The sequence below is a fragment of the Mchenga conophoros genome, linkage group LG2 (genome assembly GCF_057382185.1).
Source record: "Mchenga conophoros isolate Kocher_MC1m ecotype Shallow Benthic linkage group LG2, M_conophoros_male_GT1.1, whole genome shotgun sequence".
Taxonomy (NCBI): domain Eukaryota; kingdom Metazoa; phylum Chordata; class Actinopteri; order Cichliformes; family Cichlidae; genus Mchenga; species Mchenga conophoros.
In genome coordinates, this window is record NC_140527.1 from 32,545,000 (window position 1) to 32,560,288 (window position 15,289).

Genomic DNA, 15,289 nt, shown 5'->3' on the forward strand with positions numbered 1-15,289 from the left:
TACATTTAAATGTGACTACCTTTTACATTTCCGCCCTGTTTGATTAGTTGGCTGCTGAAGAGGTGAAGTGATCCTCCAGTGATGGAGGAGGAAGACAAACTTCCTCTCTCTCTCTCTTGCTTTCTCTCATATGCTCTCATTTGTTCACCACGCCTTCATTTCTCACCGTCACAAATGCAGTTTTCACATAAACTTCCGCGTCACAAACAATGACGATAAAATTATGGAGTGGTTTGTTTTTTTTTTTTTTGTTTTTTTTTTTACTGTCATGAAAATGCCGTTAAACTGCTTAAATATGATTCATCAGTCATCACATATAAGTGATAATTGTGCAATTGGGGCTTTTCTGTCATTTATAGGACTTCCTAATTGCGGGTGGGAAACAAGAAGGCCTATGCGTACTTTAGGAAGCCAGGTAAATTAAATAACTTGTTACTTTCAATGGCAGGTAAAATAATGTTGCGATTTCCTAGGTGACGGTGAATACAACATCAACGTGGAGGCCATGAATGCAGCATTAATAGCATTGCACAGTTTAGGGACTATTGCCTCCTTAGTGTTGATCATCATAAACTTGTGCCAGTGGTAAGTCTAAAAGAGATTTACATTAATAATGACGCAAATTAGCTAGCATTGAGAATAGGCTATGTTCATCTTATTGTCATGTTAGCTCGATTATACTAAATTACCGTAAATTAACTGGCTAACATGGTTGCAAAGTTGCTGACCGATGAGTTTACCTTTATGAGGAATGCTTAGCGCATTAAAACATTTTTCATCTGAACGGAAATATATAAAAACTAAATAAAGCTTAATTAAAGAAATTAGCTTGGCAGCATTAGTGTACCAGAGCCTAATTTTGCTAACTGTTATGCTATTTGAAAGGAGGCGTTCAGGTGAATCGTGTAGACTGTATGTTAGAACCAGCGGCTGGGTTAAAGGCTTTATCCTGTCATTGGTCAGGACAGCTGGTCCTTCATGTGTCCGAAAAACACAGGTAGTTCAGATTAAACCTCTGTGGTGGATTGTTTTTTGATCGTATACGTATTTTTATACTAGCACCGATACAGTAAAGGCATCGACTGATTTCTCTCTGGGTTTACATGTTAAGAAATACTAAGGTCTTTATGTAATGTCCCTGCTTATAGGTTTTTCAGCTGATCGACTTTCCTGTGTATTTTACGATTTTACACGGCGAATACTGGTCAATAATCGAGGGATAATCCGAGAGTGCATTTCTTCCGATTCAAACAGCGTCCCGTGAACGTAGCAAATCGCTAACGTAATAGTTGGGATTTGGGGCGCCAGATTACAGGATGACTCGGATCAGCTGGCAGTCTGTCTCCCTTTTTTCACTCCTCTCTTGTTGTAGAGAAGCTTTTCTGGGTTAATACGACATTTATAAAAATATTTGCTGCAATATTGGCTCCACTGAGCGAACCCTTTACAGTCAGGTGAAAAGGGAGTGTTTTACGGGACTTTGCAGTAACCTGAAAATTATGTTCCTGATGCAAGAAAATGAGAAAAAGAGCGCCCAATTAAAAAAAAAAAAAGTCCTACTAGCTTCAAGAAAAGGGAAGTATTATTGAGGAAAAAGAATGGGAGTACCCGGAGAGAACCCACGCAAACACGGGGAGAACATGCAAACTCCACACAGAAAGACCCCGGCCTGATGGTGGAATTGAACTCAGGACCTTCTTGCTGTGCGGCAACAGTGCTAACCACCGTGCATTAACCTATCCCCACAAGCTGCATGTCTGCAGCTTGTGGGGATAGGTTAATTGGATAATCCAAATTGTCACTAGGTGTGAATGTGCAAATGAATGTGAGTGCGAATGGTTGTTTGTCCCTGTGTGTTGGCCCTGCGACAGACTGGCGACCTGTCCAGGGTGTACCCCGCCTCTCGCCCTATGACAGCTGGGATAGGCTCCAGCGCCCCCCGCGACCCTGAAAAGGATAAGCGGAAGCGAATGGATGGATGGAAAGAATGGGATCTCCAAGAAACAGACAAAAGGAATCAGCAGATGCAAGTAAAGCCTGGTGAAGCTCTGGGGAAAAAAAAAAGAAATCCTCCAAGAGAAGAAACAACAGGGCATAAAACAGAGAGAGATGCAATGCAAACTCCAAGACATGGAGATAAAATACAGAGTGCTGAAAGCAAGGTGTGATAAGAGACTGCACACAAATGTAGAGTTTCTTCAAGAGAAAAGGTTAAAGGAGATAAAACAGAAAGAAATGGATTGCAAGCTTCAGAACATTGAGAAACACAACAAAACAAGTAATGCTTGAAGTTCTGGAAAAAAATAAGTATAAAAACAAGTGTAAAAAACAAGTGTAAAAAATATAGGTATAAAATAAGTATAAAAATAAGAAATGGGTAATAGCTGCATGTGTGCTTGTGTGTGTGTGCGTAATATGCATACTTTACTTGTTGGATCCAAATCCCAGAATACATTTGGCATAAATGACATAAATCTCCCCTTTGATCATTGATCAGTAAATCTCACTGCATATAAATTCTGAAGTCTGATATAATTTCATTAGTAAAGCTGCTCAGATGGTTAAATGTTGAACTTTGTTGCGATTGCTTTTCTCAGAATCACTAACCCCCGTTTTGATTTATTTTTGCAAGTTGCTGATTTCACACAGGTCCACTGCTGAAACCTTCTTTGAGTTTTTCATTCAACAACAATAGTCTCAGGCAATAACTATGTAATTACACTTAGTATGCGACAGTACATAAATGTACATAATGAAAATGTATACTCTTTAGCATATATTAACTCCTGGATGTAAAATAAAATATACAAAAGAAAAAACTCTGATTTTAAATCACATTTCAGATCACCACAGTAGGATATCCACAATGTAGGATTCAGGCATTTGTTTTAGTTCAACATCACAATCATTCTATGAGTAGTTTACAGAGCCAGTAGTTAACAGCAGTAACTTCAGCTGCTTCAATTCATTGGCATTAGCAAGCATTCCTTTATACACAGCATTTCAGTCAGGTTGAGGTCTGGACTTCCATGCTGTAGATTTGCTGCTGTGCTTGGGGTCATTATCCTGTTGCATGGCCTAATTTAGGAGAAGCTTTAGGTGTCGGACAGATGGCCTCACATTTCACTCTACAAAACTCTGACATACGGAGGAGTTAGGCACCTTGCAGGTGCCTATCTCTTGTGGCTACAAAACAAGCTCAAATCAGAAACCTTGCACCAGCATGATTGAACAGTTGGTTTGAAGTGTTTGTGCTGTGTTTGAGTTTTGCTGAAGGTAGTGCTGTGCAATATGGCCAAACCTCCACTTTGGTCTCATCTGTTAAAAAAAACTGTGCTCCAGAAGTCTTCTTCAAGGGCAGCTTTACCAACTTCAACCATGTCGTCTTGTTCTTTTTAGAGAAGAAGCTTCCTCCTAGCGGCCACTACTAACAAGCCACAGTTGTTCAGTCTTTTTCTAATTATACTGTCATGAACTTTAACATTTAACATGCTATCTGAGGCCTGTAGAGGCTCAGATGCAGCTCTTGGGTATTGTGCAGTTGTGAATTTCTTTTTTCACGTTTACTCTGAGAATCTTCATTCTTCTAACTATTCTTTACTCTTTTAAAAGCTTTCTCTGCTCAGATGTCTGCAGCACTGAGTCTACGTCTTCTCCACTGCTACTCCAAACAAGGTACTAATGCAGGTGTCATTAACACAGTAATATTTAAGTGCACAAAATATTCAGATCACACGTGTATGTCTCTCCAGGTACATTTGGATATGGCTGCGGTGCAATTCGCCCGCTGAGTCTCAGTGTGCAGAGAGACGGCTACAGTGAGTACACACACCAAGAGCTGTACATATATATGAATCTCCAGTGCAGTGACCACATCAGCATGCCAAATTTGTATTTACTCTTCTACTCCTCTCTCCTTTTATTCTTCTGTCAGAGTATGTAAATGCTCAGGAGCTGCCAACAGACATGAGATCCATCACTGACCGGGCTGCCACAACCCTGCTTTGGACCGAGCTCTTCAGAGGTCCCGTTGATTGTGTTTTCTGTGCTGATAGCCTAGATTTGTAGCCTGTAATGCTCCATGTCACAAAGCTCAAATCATCTCAAACTGGTTTCTTGACTGCAACAATGTTCACTAAACCACCACCTAAATGACCTCCACAGTCACGAGATGTCAGTTTAACAGCAAATTTGGGATGTGATCCATCAGGAGATTCACAATGTGAATGTGCAGCTGACAAACCTGCAGCAACTGTGTGATGCTATCATGTCTATATGGACCAAAATCTGAGAGGAAAGGCTCCAGCACCTTGTTGAATCTATGTGAATAGAATTACAGCAATTCTGATGGCAGAAGGGGCTCCAACCCAGTTCTACCAAAGTGTATCTATATAAAGTGCCTGATTTGTTTATCTACTGTTATTAATCATGGCCAGAAATTAAGTTAATGAGGTCAGTATACATCCATCTTATTCATATGAGTCAAAAACTCAGGCTTCATACGCCTTTAAACAGTACATTCCTCAGTACAGGTGAGTAATTGACCTCTTTTCAACTAACTCAAATCTTGCAAATCAATGTGTGTCAGAGACAGTGGGCCCTTTAAGTTTTTTTTTAATTTTTAATTATTATTTATTTATTTATTTTATTCTTTGCCTTCACGCAGGTTTGGCAATGACCATGAGTTATCTGTTCCGTGAACCTGCCACCATCAACTACCCATTTGAGAAGGGTCCTCTGTCGCCCCGCTTTCGTGGGGAGCACGCCCTCCGCCGCTATCCTAACGGAGAGGAGCGCTGCATTGCCTGTAAGCTTTGTGAGGCTATCTGCCCTGCTCAGGTAAACGCATACACACACAGTCCCTTTTATTATGATAGTTGTGTTTTGGTTTTTTTGACATGTTGAGGTTGTCTAGAAGATGTACTGAAGTACAAACAAAGCGTTATACGGAACGAGAAAAATGAATGACATCACTTTGACATGGCATAGCTGTTAGCCATGGATGATCAGGTTTGAGGGTTTTTAGAAACTGATGGTTTGGCAGCGGCAGTTCTCTGGGACTGATAAAAAGACATTGAATAACCGCTTTTTCAACCACTGTAAGAAAAGAAGAGCATTTCTGAAAACACAACATGTTGAAACCTTGAAGCAGACCAGTCACAGCAGCTGAAGGTTTCCAGCTGAGAACAGGAAACTGAGGCTAGAGTGGGCACAAGTGCAATAGTGTGGCAGATATTTTTGAACACATTTACCGCTCGTTTAAACATCACCTTCTATCCGAGTATTGTTGACACAAATAACTTCCATAATCCCCAAATCTCACCAGAACTGCCTTGTGCTCTCATGTGGTTTCAAGTGCTTCTAAGCTTCTAAGCACCTTGTTGCATCTGCAGTACTATGAAAAAGTCTTCAGTCAGCCCTCATTGATTTCTATTTTGCTTCAGACCAGCAGGATTTTCTTGTAATTTATTAAAGAGCTCTTCAGCAATGGCTTTCTGTTTCTGTGTACATTGGCTGCTTTTTCCCTTATCTTCGATGCACTCTAGTCCTGTACCTAACCACTTTCTGAGGAATACTTTTTTTCTTAAGCCACTTAGCACTCATGAATGAATCATTCAAGACTAAAAAAAACACCTAAGGATGAGCCGTTGCTGTGCCTACAGCTTACACATAACAATTTAGCAAAGAATCCATTTTAAATTGTGTCATAAGACACTTTTTATATCCGGGAAAGATCTGAGACAGGACCTAAGAAATGCATCTTGCTCTACACTCTATCCATCTACTGTTCACCAAAACCTGACCAAAAATGGGCTCAGTGGTAGGGTGTCTGTCAAGAAACATTCTTGAAACCAGATTATTGTTTTGAAGCTACCAGTGGATCATGAATTGCTAATCATTCAGGATGTTTTGGTTATATGAATACATGTATATCTCAAAAGAAAGAACAAAAACTTAAAGTTTAAACTATTGCTTGATGGGAAAACATAGACTGCTGGAACATTTCATTATTAGCAGGGATAGTGTTAAGGAATGCAAACAAAGAAAAGAGGCTGAGGTATGCCAAGTTAATCGGGAACTGGGACTGAAAATCAGGGGCAAAAGGTTTGATGGAGTGATGGCTCCATATTTAGTCTAAATTGTCATCATGACATGCAGAGGAGCTCGGAAGAGAGCTACAGCAGTGAGTGTCTACACACGGTGAAGGCTCTGTCATGGTTTGGGGCTGCCTTTAAGCCAAAGGTGTTGGAGATCTGGTCAAAATGGATGTAATTATGAACCCAGAAAAGTATAATCAGATTTTGATCTGATTGGCTTCATTTTTCAGCATGGTAATTATCCCCAGGACGCTGCCATTCAGTAGAAGCATACCTAGATAGTGTTCCACTCTGTACGTTTCTGTCAGTCATGGATCGGCCTCCCCAGAGCCTGAACCTCGACATTATTGAAGCAGCGTGGGATCATCTAGATAGAGAACGGAACAAAAGCCAACCAACATCCAAAGAAAAGCTTAATGGCTCTGAAGACGCCTGAAGAACTATTCCTGACAACTGCTTAAAGAAATGATATGAACACTGCCTAAGAGAGTTCAGGCTGTGCTGAAGAATAAATGTGGTCATACTAAAATTGTATAAAATTCTCTACCCAATGTGGTGTTGCACATATTTAAAAAAAATCACTGTACATATTTCACATTTTCCAGAAGAAAACATGGGTGAGAGTGAGACAGTTCTGAAGGTAAACAGGGGTGTAATGTCTCTTCACTCAGTAGCTGTTTTGAAATACCTCAATTTGGGCATTTATGCTAAAACATTATCTAGATTATGTATTATTTATTTGTTTGTTTGTAGTCAGTTCTCAAAATGTCTGTAAAATGAATGTTGCTGATATTTGAATGCTTCCTACTGTTGTGCCAATAAACATGATGCTTCCCTTTCCTTTCTCTATTGATCTCAGGCTATCACTATTGAAGCTGAGACTCGAGCCGATGGCAGCAGGCGGACCACACGCTATGACATCGACATGACCAAGTGCATCTACTGCGGCTTCTGCCAGGAAGCCTGTCCTGTTGATGCCATTGTTGAGGTAAAAACAAGTGTCCTCCAAGTTTGATGAAGCTGAACAAGCAAATGATAATGTGGGGATCTTTCACTGTCTTTACTCTAGTTCAGTACAATAAATTTACAACTGAAAAACTCCACTATTCTACCCAACCCTCCTTCAAAACAGACAGTTAATGTCTTTAAAAAAAATTGAATTCCTTCTTCAGGGTCCGAACTTCGAGTTCTCCACAGAGACCCACGAGGAGCTGCTATACAACAAGGAGAAGCTACTCAACAACGGAGACCGATGGGAGGCTGAGATAGCAGCCAACATACAAGCAGACTATCTGTACAGATAGACTCACTGTGGGAAGGTCCTGTATGTCCTCCTGATATGCATTTAAAGAGATTACTGGCGGTTTTACAGTTATGCCAGCGGGTTCCGAGTGGTAAAGCCTCATACACTGAGGAAATTCTATAAAAAACGCACAAATTGTATGCCTCTTGGGTGTAGTTGTACTTTTTTGATGTTGAGCTGTAGCACGTCAAAGCTTGCAATATAAGAGTATATTATTTGAAATGTTTGTTTTAAAGATATTGACAGACCTGTTGCAAATTTAACTAACTTAAAGGGGAAAAACCTCTGAAACTGAGAAGATGTGTTTTGTGGGTTTTTTTGTCTTTTATATTATATCCAAAACTTGACTCTTGTTGGACCAAATCCCTTATGTTAAGTGAGTTAATGACTGTGTTTTTAATGGTTTATTAGGCTATTGTTAGATGGTTGTAGCCTCCAGTGTAACTATTGCCGGCTGCAGTTGTGATGCAAATAAATTACTTTTACATTTTTAGTCAATAGAAAAAAAAATATATAATTAAATATGGTTATTCAGGGTTCACTGGATTATCTGCGTTTTCGAGTTGCTTAATAAATAAAAAACTGACCAACTGACTTTCAACTATGTCATTCTAGTTTTCGAAATTAAAACGCACTTGTGTTTTTGAAGCCAGCTCTGGTAAACAGATGGTAGTTATAGAAATTGATTATTATTTTTGTAGTACACAAAGAAAGAAAATAACTTTTCATTCACTGACTTTTGTGTGGTAAGTGTACCAACATTACTTGGTCTGACCTACGAAGCTTTGGCTAACACTAAACATTTTGGGTATTGGGCTCTTTTGTCTGCCGCATGTGCATCCAAAAGTTGTTCAATGAAACGAGGACGTTGCTGCTATCCTGTGGGTTTTTTGTTTTGGTTTGTTTTTTTTTTTTTTGTTTTTTTTTTAACAAATTACCTCAGAAATAAACAGCTCGTAACCATACCCAGCTGCCCAGCCTCAGCTGCTTGTCTGTAGTGGGAAATTGTGCTTTTCTAGCTACATGTGAATGTCTTTTAGGGTTGGATAAGTGTGTTTAAATAAAGACTGAATGCTGAATCACGTTCAGTTAGGACCGTGTTGCTTCTTGATGCATTTTTGCCGCTGCAAGGGTCACATGATAAGGGCGGAAACTGACTCATAGTCCACGCTGAATCTCCCGCGAACGCAGCCATTTACTCTTTCCTCTCTTCGAAGTGTTACCGGTGAGTCTCTGAATTCCTCTCACAATGCGGGCTATCATATATTTCAAGTTTGCATTCGTTGGGATAAAAAGTCAGTTAAAACAATGGGCAACTTTAACTTTGCGATTTTGTAGCTGTATCCACGTGAGGAATGGGGCAGCTGGGGAAGGCCGGTGGTTTTTCTTATGCGGCTAACTAGCTGTTAGCTCGATGAAAAGAATGGCTTCCATGCTGTGCTAGCTAACGGGTTAGCATGCACGGCTAACCCTCATTTTTTCTGCTTTGTTCTTGGGACTCGCGCGTATTCCTGTAAATACATATTCAGTATTTTTGGCAAAATATATTGTGGATGCGTGGAGTTGCATTTATGTGTAGAGAATTATTTAGGCTGGGTTTGACTTGGAGTGTAGCGTGGAACACATTAGATGGGCTTCCAGTCGGATTGTTTCAGTCGAACAAGAAAAAGTGCGCTCGCCCGTCGTGTGGCGCACTCACTCTAACGTTTTTAGCTTTCCTAGCTAGCAGCCGTTGGTATTGAAATACGCATTTAGAAGCGCGCTTTCGAATTTTCGATTGAACGCAAATACACATTGGTCACACAACATGAATTAAACCTTTTTCCACAACATAGCTGCACCGTTACACGTTTACTCGTTACGTGTGCGTGAACGTTAGCTTGGATGGAAAATGCTAGAAGTTATGGCTATGTAACAAGCTATGGAGTTTAGCTAAACGATCAAATCGTAGAAAACTGCTCAAAGGACCAAAATAACATCTCAACAAATCATAGCTTATGTCATATTTTATCTTCTTGAAATGCCATTTAAAGTAGTTGCTAGCACTGCTAGTTGGTGTTGACGGACAACGTACTAATCAACCATCCCGCCTCGTTTTGTTTAACAGAAAAGTCGCAACCACGGCGGACTCAATGGCACAGTGTGTTCCGGTGGCGGTGTTTAAGGTAAGTGCTTGCTATCTAACATAAATTGATGTTCCATTTCTCAGCCTTTTAACTAAATGAAGCACCGCTATCTGTGCTAACAACGGTCAGTGTGGTGAACCAGTACCAACCAGTCTAGACTAACTGTACGTTCTGCATCGCAGTTGGTGTTGGTAGGAGATGGAGGCACCGGGAAAACGACTTTCGTGAAGAGGCATATCACAGGAGAGTTTGAGAAGAAATATGTTGGTAAGTACTCGCTTGCCAGGAAGGAAATCAGCTCATTCTTTTAGTCTGGATGTGGTAATAGATTTGAAAGCAGGATGTAAGATGCCAAATGTGTTAAATGGAACTACAGGGAGCAACATGTCCTGCATGGCCTTTATCTCATCACCATTTACACCTTCATTCTCCTTATTCATTATGTCTTTGCTTGAAATTTCAGCTACTCTTGGAGTAGAGGTGCACCCACTGATTTTCCACACCAACAGAGGAGCGATCAAGTATAATGTGTGGGACACAGCTGGTCAGGAGAAGTTTGGAGGCCTGAGAGATGGCTACTACATTCAAGGTGCTCCTTGCATCCTTCGCACGCTGCTCAAGTGTCACGTTTTTAAAATTCATGTACCTTGGCTTTAGCTGAACAATACATTAATGCTTTCTTGCTTCCTCAACAGCTCAGTGTGCTATCATCATGTTCGACGTCACTTCTCGAGTCACCTATAAGAACGTGCCCAACTGGCATCGTGACCTGGTCCGTGTCTGTGAGAACATTCCCATTGTTCTTTGTGGCAACAAGGTGGACATCAAAGACAGGAAAGTCAAAGCCAAGAGCATTGTGTTTCACCGCAAGAAGAACCTGCAGGTAATAACTGCTTGCAAAAATGTGTATTTTTGAATTGTAGAATAAACTTTTGAGTTTTGTAATTTCTAACTGCTGCAAATTGTTCTACCCGCAGTACTACGACATTTCTGCCAAAAGTAACTACAACTTTGAGAAGCCTTTCCTGTGGTTAGCAAGGAAGTTGATCGGTGATCCCAACCTGGAGTTTGTGGCAATGCCTGCCCTTGCTCCCCCAGAGGTCCAGATGGACCCATCCCTTGCTGCTAAGTATGAGGAAGAGCTTCAAGTGAGTATCACTGTACAGACTCATTTGTCTGATTTGGATGAATATATTGTAAATTTTACTTGCGCATCTTCTAAATGTGGAACAATCTGAAACATGACTTTGTTCTTCCATATCCAGGTTGCATCACAAACAGCACTCCCAGATGAAGAAGATGACCTCTAACCTGTTACCTAGATTTGTCCCTCCCTCCTCCCCCACCCGTGGACAGGAAGTCGTTGGAGTTTTGCCCCCTTACTGTAAAATCCCTTTTCAGATTTTTTTATTTTTGAATTTTTTTTGTTTTAAAACTTAAGTAAAAAAAGAAAAAAACTTGGTGGAAAAGTTGTGGTTCTAATTTCACTGTATGACACACACCCACCCTAGTGTTGTTGTTGGCATGGCAACGTGCTACTCTTCATCGTTGAGCACCCTCCATTGCACTTACCCAGCTCACATAATGCTGTTGTACGGTGTACTGGAAGCACTAAGGGGAGTAAACTTTGAATAAAAACATTCTCGGTATAACACGGCCGTGTTTGTTGTGATTTGCCTGCACGCCAACGATTTCAGGTCACAGGGAGCGCCTCGTAGTTAAAAAGTGGCTTTAGCATATTCAAGCATCTTGGTGAGGATTATTTGATGCACAATACAGGTTCCTGAAACTCAGATGGCTACAAGAAACTAATAGAATTCAGCATTTACTTTTGTGCTCTCCTGCAGTCACCAGTAAATGTTTCATATGGAATAAGTCTCATGCCATAGCTTTGTCTGCAACATTGCCCACAGTAGGTCAAATACAACTAGATAATGCTATACTGACATTTGTCCAAACTTACTAATTACTACTGTTGGAATCAAGTGGATACATGGAAACCTGAAGTAGACAATGATAGCCTGTGTCTTGGTGAGCCTTTACAAAGTGTGGTAATAATGAATGCTTTGCTTTCAGGTACAGCTAAAGGAGATATACAAACCATTTAATCTTAAGAGTGTGCCATTAAATTGAAAAAGCATGCAGACTGTAGGGCATTATGGGGGGGAAAAAACTGCTCCTTCAAAGCTTTGAAAGGCACCAAATACTTTAAATATTTGTGTCAGATAACATTGTTTCCAGTTAGATGAATCTTGAGTTTAAGAATGCAAAAGCTGGCTATTGACTGTGTTTCATTGGCTTCAGATTTCACTTTAAAATATAACTGATTAAAGTTTGATATAGCCAAAAAGATCTAAGGCATGGGCATGAATGTCATGGCAATTTGGGGTTTTAATGACTTCTTTGACCAGTCCTTTTTTTTTTGGGATAGAGTGAATGTACAGCATACATCTTTAATGACTTAACAAAACAAGAATTGGGTGCATGAGTGAGAATTTATTTTGAATTTACTGCAATCCATACAGGGTCAAATGCATACACATATATTGCCATTAATATTTTGGTTAAATGTTCCTTAGCAAGTTGCCTTTTGAACAGATGATGTGAAATCATCCCAACCTGGAAAAAGAGCAGGTCAAAGAAATCAAGAGTAGATTTCTGAATCAGTACTCTTATAGATAAGCTTCTCAATAATTTGTTCCTTATTTTTGCCCTAGTTTACACCATGTTTGCATGGAAGTATGTTCAACAGTGCTGTGAAAAAGTATTTGCCCTTCCCAGTTTCTTAGTATTTTAGCATATATGTCACACATGTTTCAGATTATCTAACAAACTTTAGTATTAGACAAAGATAGCCCATGTAAATACAAAATGCAGCTTTTAATCGTTGATTTCATTTCAGAGAAAATGTTATCCAATCACACAGGATCCTGTGTGAAAAAGCAGCACCCCTAAACCTAATAACTGGTTGTGCCAATCTCAGGAGCAAGAACTGCAATCAAGTGTTTGTGATAACTGATAATGAGGCTTTCACATCGCTGTGGAGGAGTTATGGTCCACTCTTTGCACAATGGTTTTATTTCAGCCACACTGGAGTGTTTTAAAGCCTGAAAGGCCTGTTTAAAGTCACGCCAAAGCATCTCAGTGAGTTTTAAATCCAGAGTTTGCTTCAGCCGCACCATAATCATCTACTTGTTTTTTAAGCCATTCTGAGGTGGACTTGGTCTGTTTCTGCTGCTTAAATCAAGTGCACTTGAGCTTCAGAGCATAAACTGATGGCCGAACATTTTCTTTCAGGATTTTTTGATAGGAAGCAGAATTCATGGTTCCATCAGTTACGGCAAGTCATCCAGGTGCTGAAGCAGCAAAGCAGCCACAGACCATCAAACTACCACCACCATTTTTACTCTTGATGTGATTTTATGAAATGCTGTGTTAGTTTTACAGCAGATGTAATAAGATGCAAAAAGTTCAGCTTTTGTCTCATCGGTCCACAGAATATTTTCCATAAAGTCTTGAGGATCGTCAAGATGTCTTTGACAAATCTGAGACAGCACTTTGTGCTCTTTTGGTCAGCAGGGGCTTTCTCATTGGAGCTCTAAATGTAAGAGTGTATGCTTAACAGAGTATGTACACTTTAAATTGTCATTTTACTGAAACTGAAGCACTTAAAAAAGTGCTATAGATTATTAAATTATTCATGCATAAGTTCCAGAAAAAGGTCTCTGCCAATCCTCCTTATCTGCAGAATAAAGACGAATAACATGAATACACAATTTCAAAATGTAATGACTACAAGGCACATGTCGTAGCCTGTGGCTTCTTCCACTGACATGCTCATATCTATTTGAACAAAACGCTAAACCTTAATTTTTCCAAGTTGCACTACTGAGCATGTTTGTGCAGCGCAGTCTTCAGGTTTCCACATCGCAGCCTCCTATAATTTGCTACGATTGGCACTGGAGCTCATTTTAATGCTACCAGCCATGCTTGATGGGACATGTCTTCAACTCACAAGGTGAGTTCAGAGACAGCAGAACAAAAAATGAATCTTATAACATCACTCTGCCTCTGCACAGTGAGGCTCAGTGGAGTAGCCAAAAGAAATGTGTGAGTGGAAGGAGACTGAACGCATTGTTACCATTTAAAGTCATAAAGTAGCTACCTGAGTCCCAGATCCTTCACTGGACGCACGTGTGCTTTTATGAAAACTCACACAAGATGATGCCAGTGATGGAGGGTTTCATCTTAAGCTCGTGACCACTAGGTGTCACTCGTGCTTTTCCCTTTCCCCCTTGCTTTTTAAATTGAGAGCACAATGAACGCGCCCTGTAGGGTTATGTAATAGATTTCTGATGCACCTTCACTGTGACGTGTGCCGGTTACTACACGGATCTGGGTGCAACATCATTCACCCTCCACGCAGCGCCATATGTTCTGATTCAGACTCGGGTCCCACTTTACGTTTCACAATTTAGTCGTTGTGTGTTGAAAGCGTAGTGAAGAAGAAAACCGCAAAATGAGGAAATAGACATCTATATCCAGTTCTCAACAGTTGGTTACAAGCTGTAATAAAACTCTTCTTTATCGGCTTAGCTGGAAGGAAATGATCACGATGCGTTAGGTGACGGTGGGAGAGAGGAGAGTGTGATTTTGATCCCTGACACCCAGCTGTAACATTAGGCCTACATTCATGTTTACTGCTGCTGGCTGCTGAACACACTGCACATGTGAAAATACGAGTACACGTATTGCACTAAAAATATGCAGTCATTATAACAGGATAGAGATGCCTGAGCTTAGGAAGATATGTGTTTGCTCCTTTCCCCTGGTTGGCTGACTTAAAACCTCCGTAACCATGATCTGATTGATTTTTATTAACACACACACACACACACACACACACACACACACACACACACACACACACACACACACACACACACACACACACACACACACACACCACCCCAATAACGCTGCTGTAATGCCGTCAACCCTTAGTGCTACATTTACTTTACGTTAAAACCGCGAGATTTGTCATTTCCAATAGGGAATATTATATTTCACAGTAAAGTGAACCAACCAATAAAATGTATGGTCTAAATAAGATAATTTACCTGAGAGATCATATTATGAGTCCCCCTTAATAATAAAAGCCTGTAAACAACCATGGGAGTTTTTTCTACATTCGATGGGATAAACAGTGTTTATGATTTAGTTTATAATTTATATTTTACTGTCCTGGGTCACTTGTGCAACTGGGAGTATCAAACACCACAATTAAAAATAAATACATAAATAAGTATGCTTGATCACTTGCTTTAACATGAGCTTACTTTAAAATTAAATTGTCTTCAGCTCTCTCCAAGGCTTTCTAAGGGGGGATAAAAAGTGATGTTTTATTTATAGTACCCTCGATGGTTAAGGCAAAACATCCCAAAACGCAAATGAATAGAGGGCATCAGTAAAGACTTTGCTGTAAAGAGTAAGGTGGTGAATTCTCCAGTAATGCTGCAGGCCACCATATCAGTCATGCTGTTTTCCTCTTCAAAACTCATTAACTCTCATAACTCTTTGAACTATGACCTTGAGGTGTAAACATACTGGCATGGCAATATGATCCATGTGCTGAAATAAAAAAGAAAAGACACAGCAAAGATAGACCTGATTAATAGATGTAAACACATTCTAATTGGTTTTAATTTAAGTTGAGTACTTTGCTCTTGACTGAAACTCTCTTAAACTATAGATTAATTGTG

General features: G+C 40.1%; 3 protein-coding genes across 5 annotated transcripts in view; 2 read left to right on the forward strand and 1 right to left on the reverse strand.

The window, feature by feature from the left end:
• tbc1d10c (TBC1 domain family, member 10C) overlaps positions 1-882 on the reverse strand; it is a 9,219-nt gene extending 8,337 nt beyond the window's left edge. The window contains exon 1 of the mRNA XM_085295885.1: positions 20-882. Coding sequence (XP_085152011.1) covers positions 20-140 — 121 coding nt within the window. The 5' untranslated portion in view covers positions 141-882. The remainder of the gene's footprint in view (positions 1-19) is intronic.
• ndufs8b (NADH:ubiquinone oxidoreductase core subunit S8b) lies at positions 396-7,790 on the forward strand. Of its 2 annotated transcripts, none has more exons than XM_085295988.1 (7): positions 396-415; positions 3,613-3,675; positions 3,753-3,818; positions 3,935-4,024; positions 4,667-4,839; positions 6,958-7,086; positions 7,271-7,790. In XM_085295988.1, exons 2-7 carry the CDS (start codon positions 3,627-3,629, stop codon positions 7,400-7,402), a joined length of 639 nt encoding a protein of 212 aa, XP_085152114.1. In that variant the 5' UTR covers positions 396-415; positions 3,613-3,626; the 3' UTR covers positions 7,403-7,790. The 2 variants fall into 2 exon arrangements, with proteins under 2 accessions (XP_085152114.1, XP_085152104.1); XM_085295978.1 differs by lacking the exon at positions 396-415 and adding an exon at positions 444-585.
• Positions 7,791-8,480: 690 nt separating this feature from the next.
• Positions 8,481-11,179, forward strand: ran (RAN, member RAS oncogene family). Of its 2 annotated transcripts, none has more exons than XM_085295958.1 (7): positions 8,481-8,626; positions 9,509-9,566; positions 9,710-9,794; positions 9,991-10,116; positions 10,223-10,410; positions 10,505-10,675; positions 10,793-11,179. In XM_085295958.1, exons 2-7 carry the CDS (start codon positions 9,534-9,536, stop codon positions 10,835-10,837), a joined length of 648 nt encoding a protein of 215 aa, XP_085152084.1. In that variant the 5' UTR covers positions 8,481-8,626; positions 9,509-9,533; the 3' UTR covers positions 10,838-11,179. The 2 variants fall into 2 exon arrangements, with proteins under 2 accessions (XP_085152084.1, XP_085152093.1); XM_085295967.1 differs by lacking the exon at positions 8,481-8,626 and adding an exon at positions 8,895-8,914.
• Positions 11,180-15,289: the final 4,110 nt, after the last annotated feature.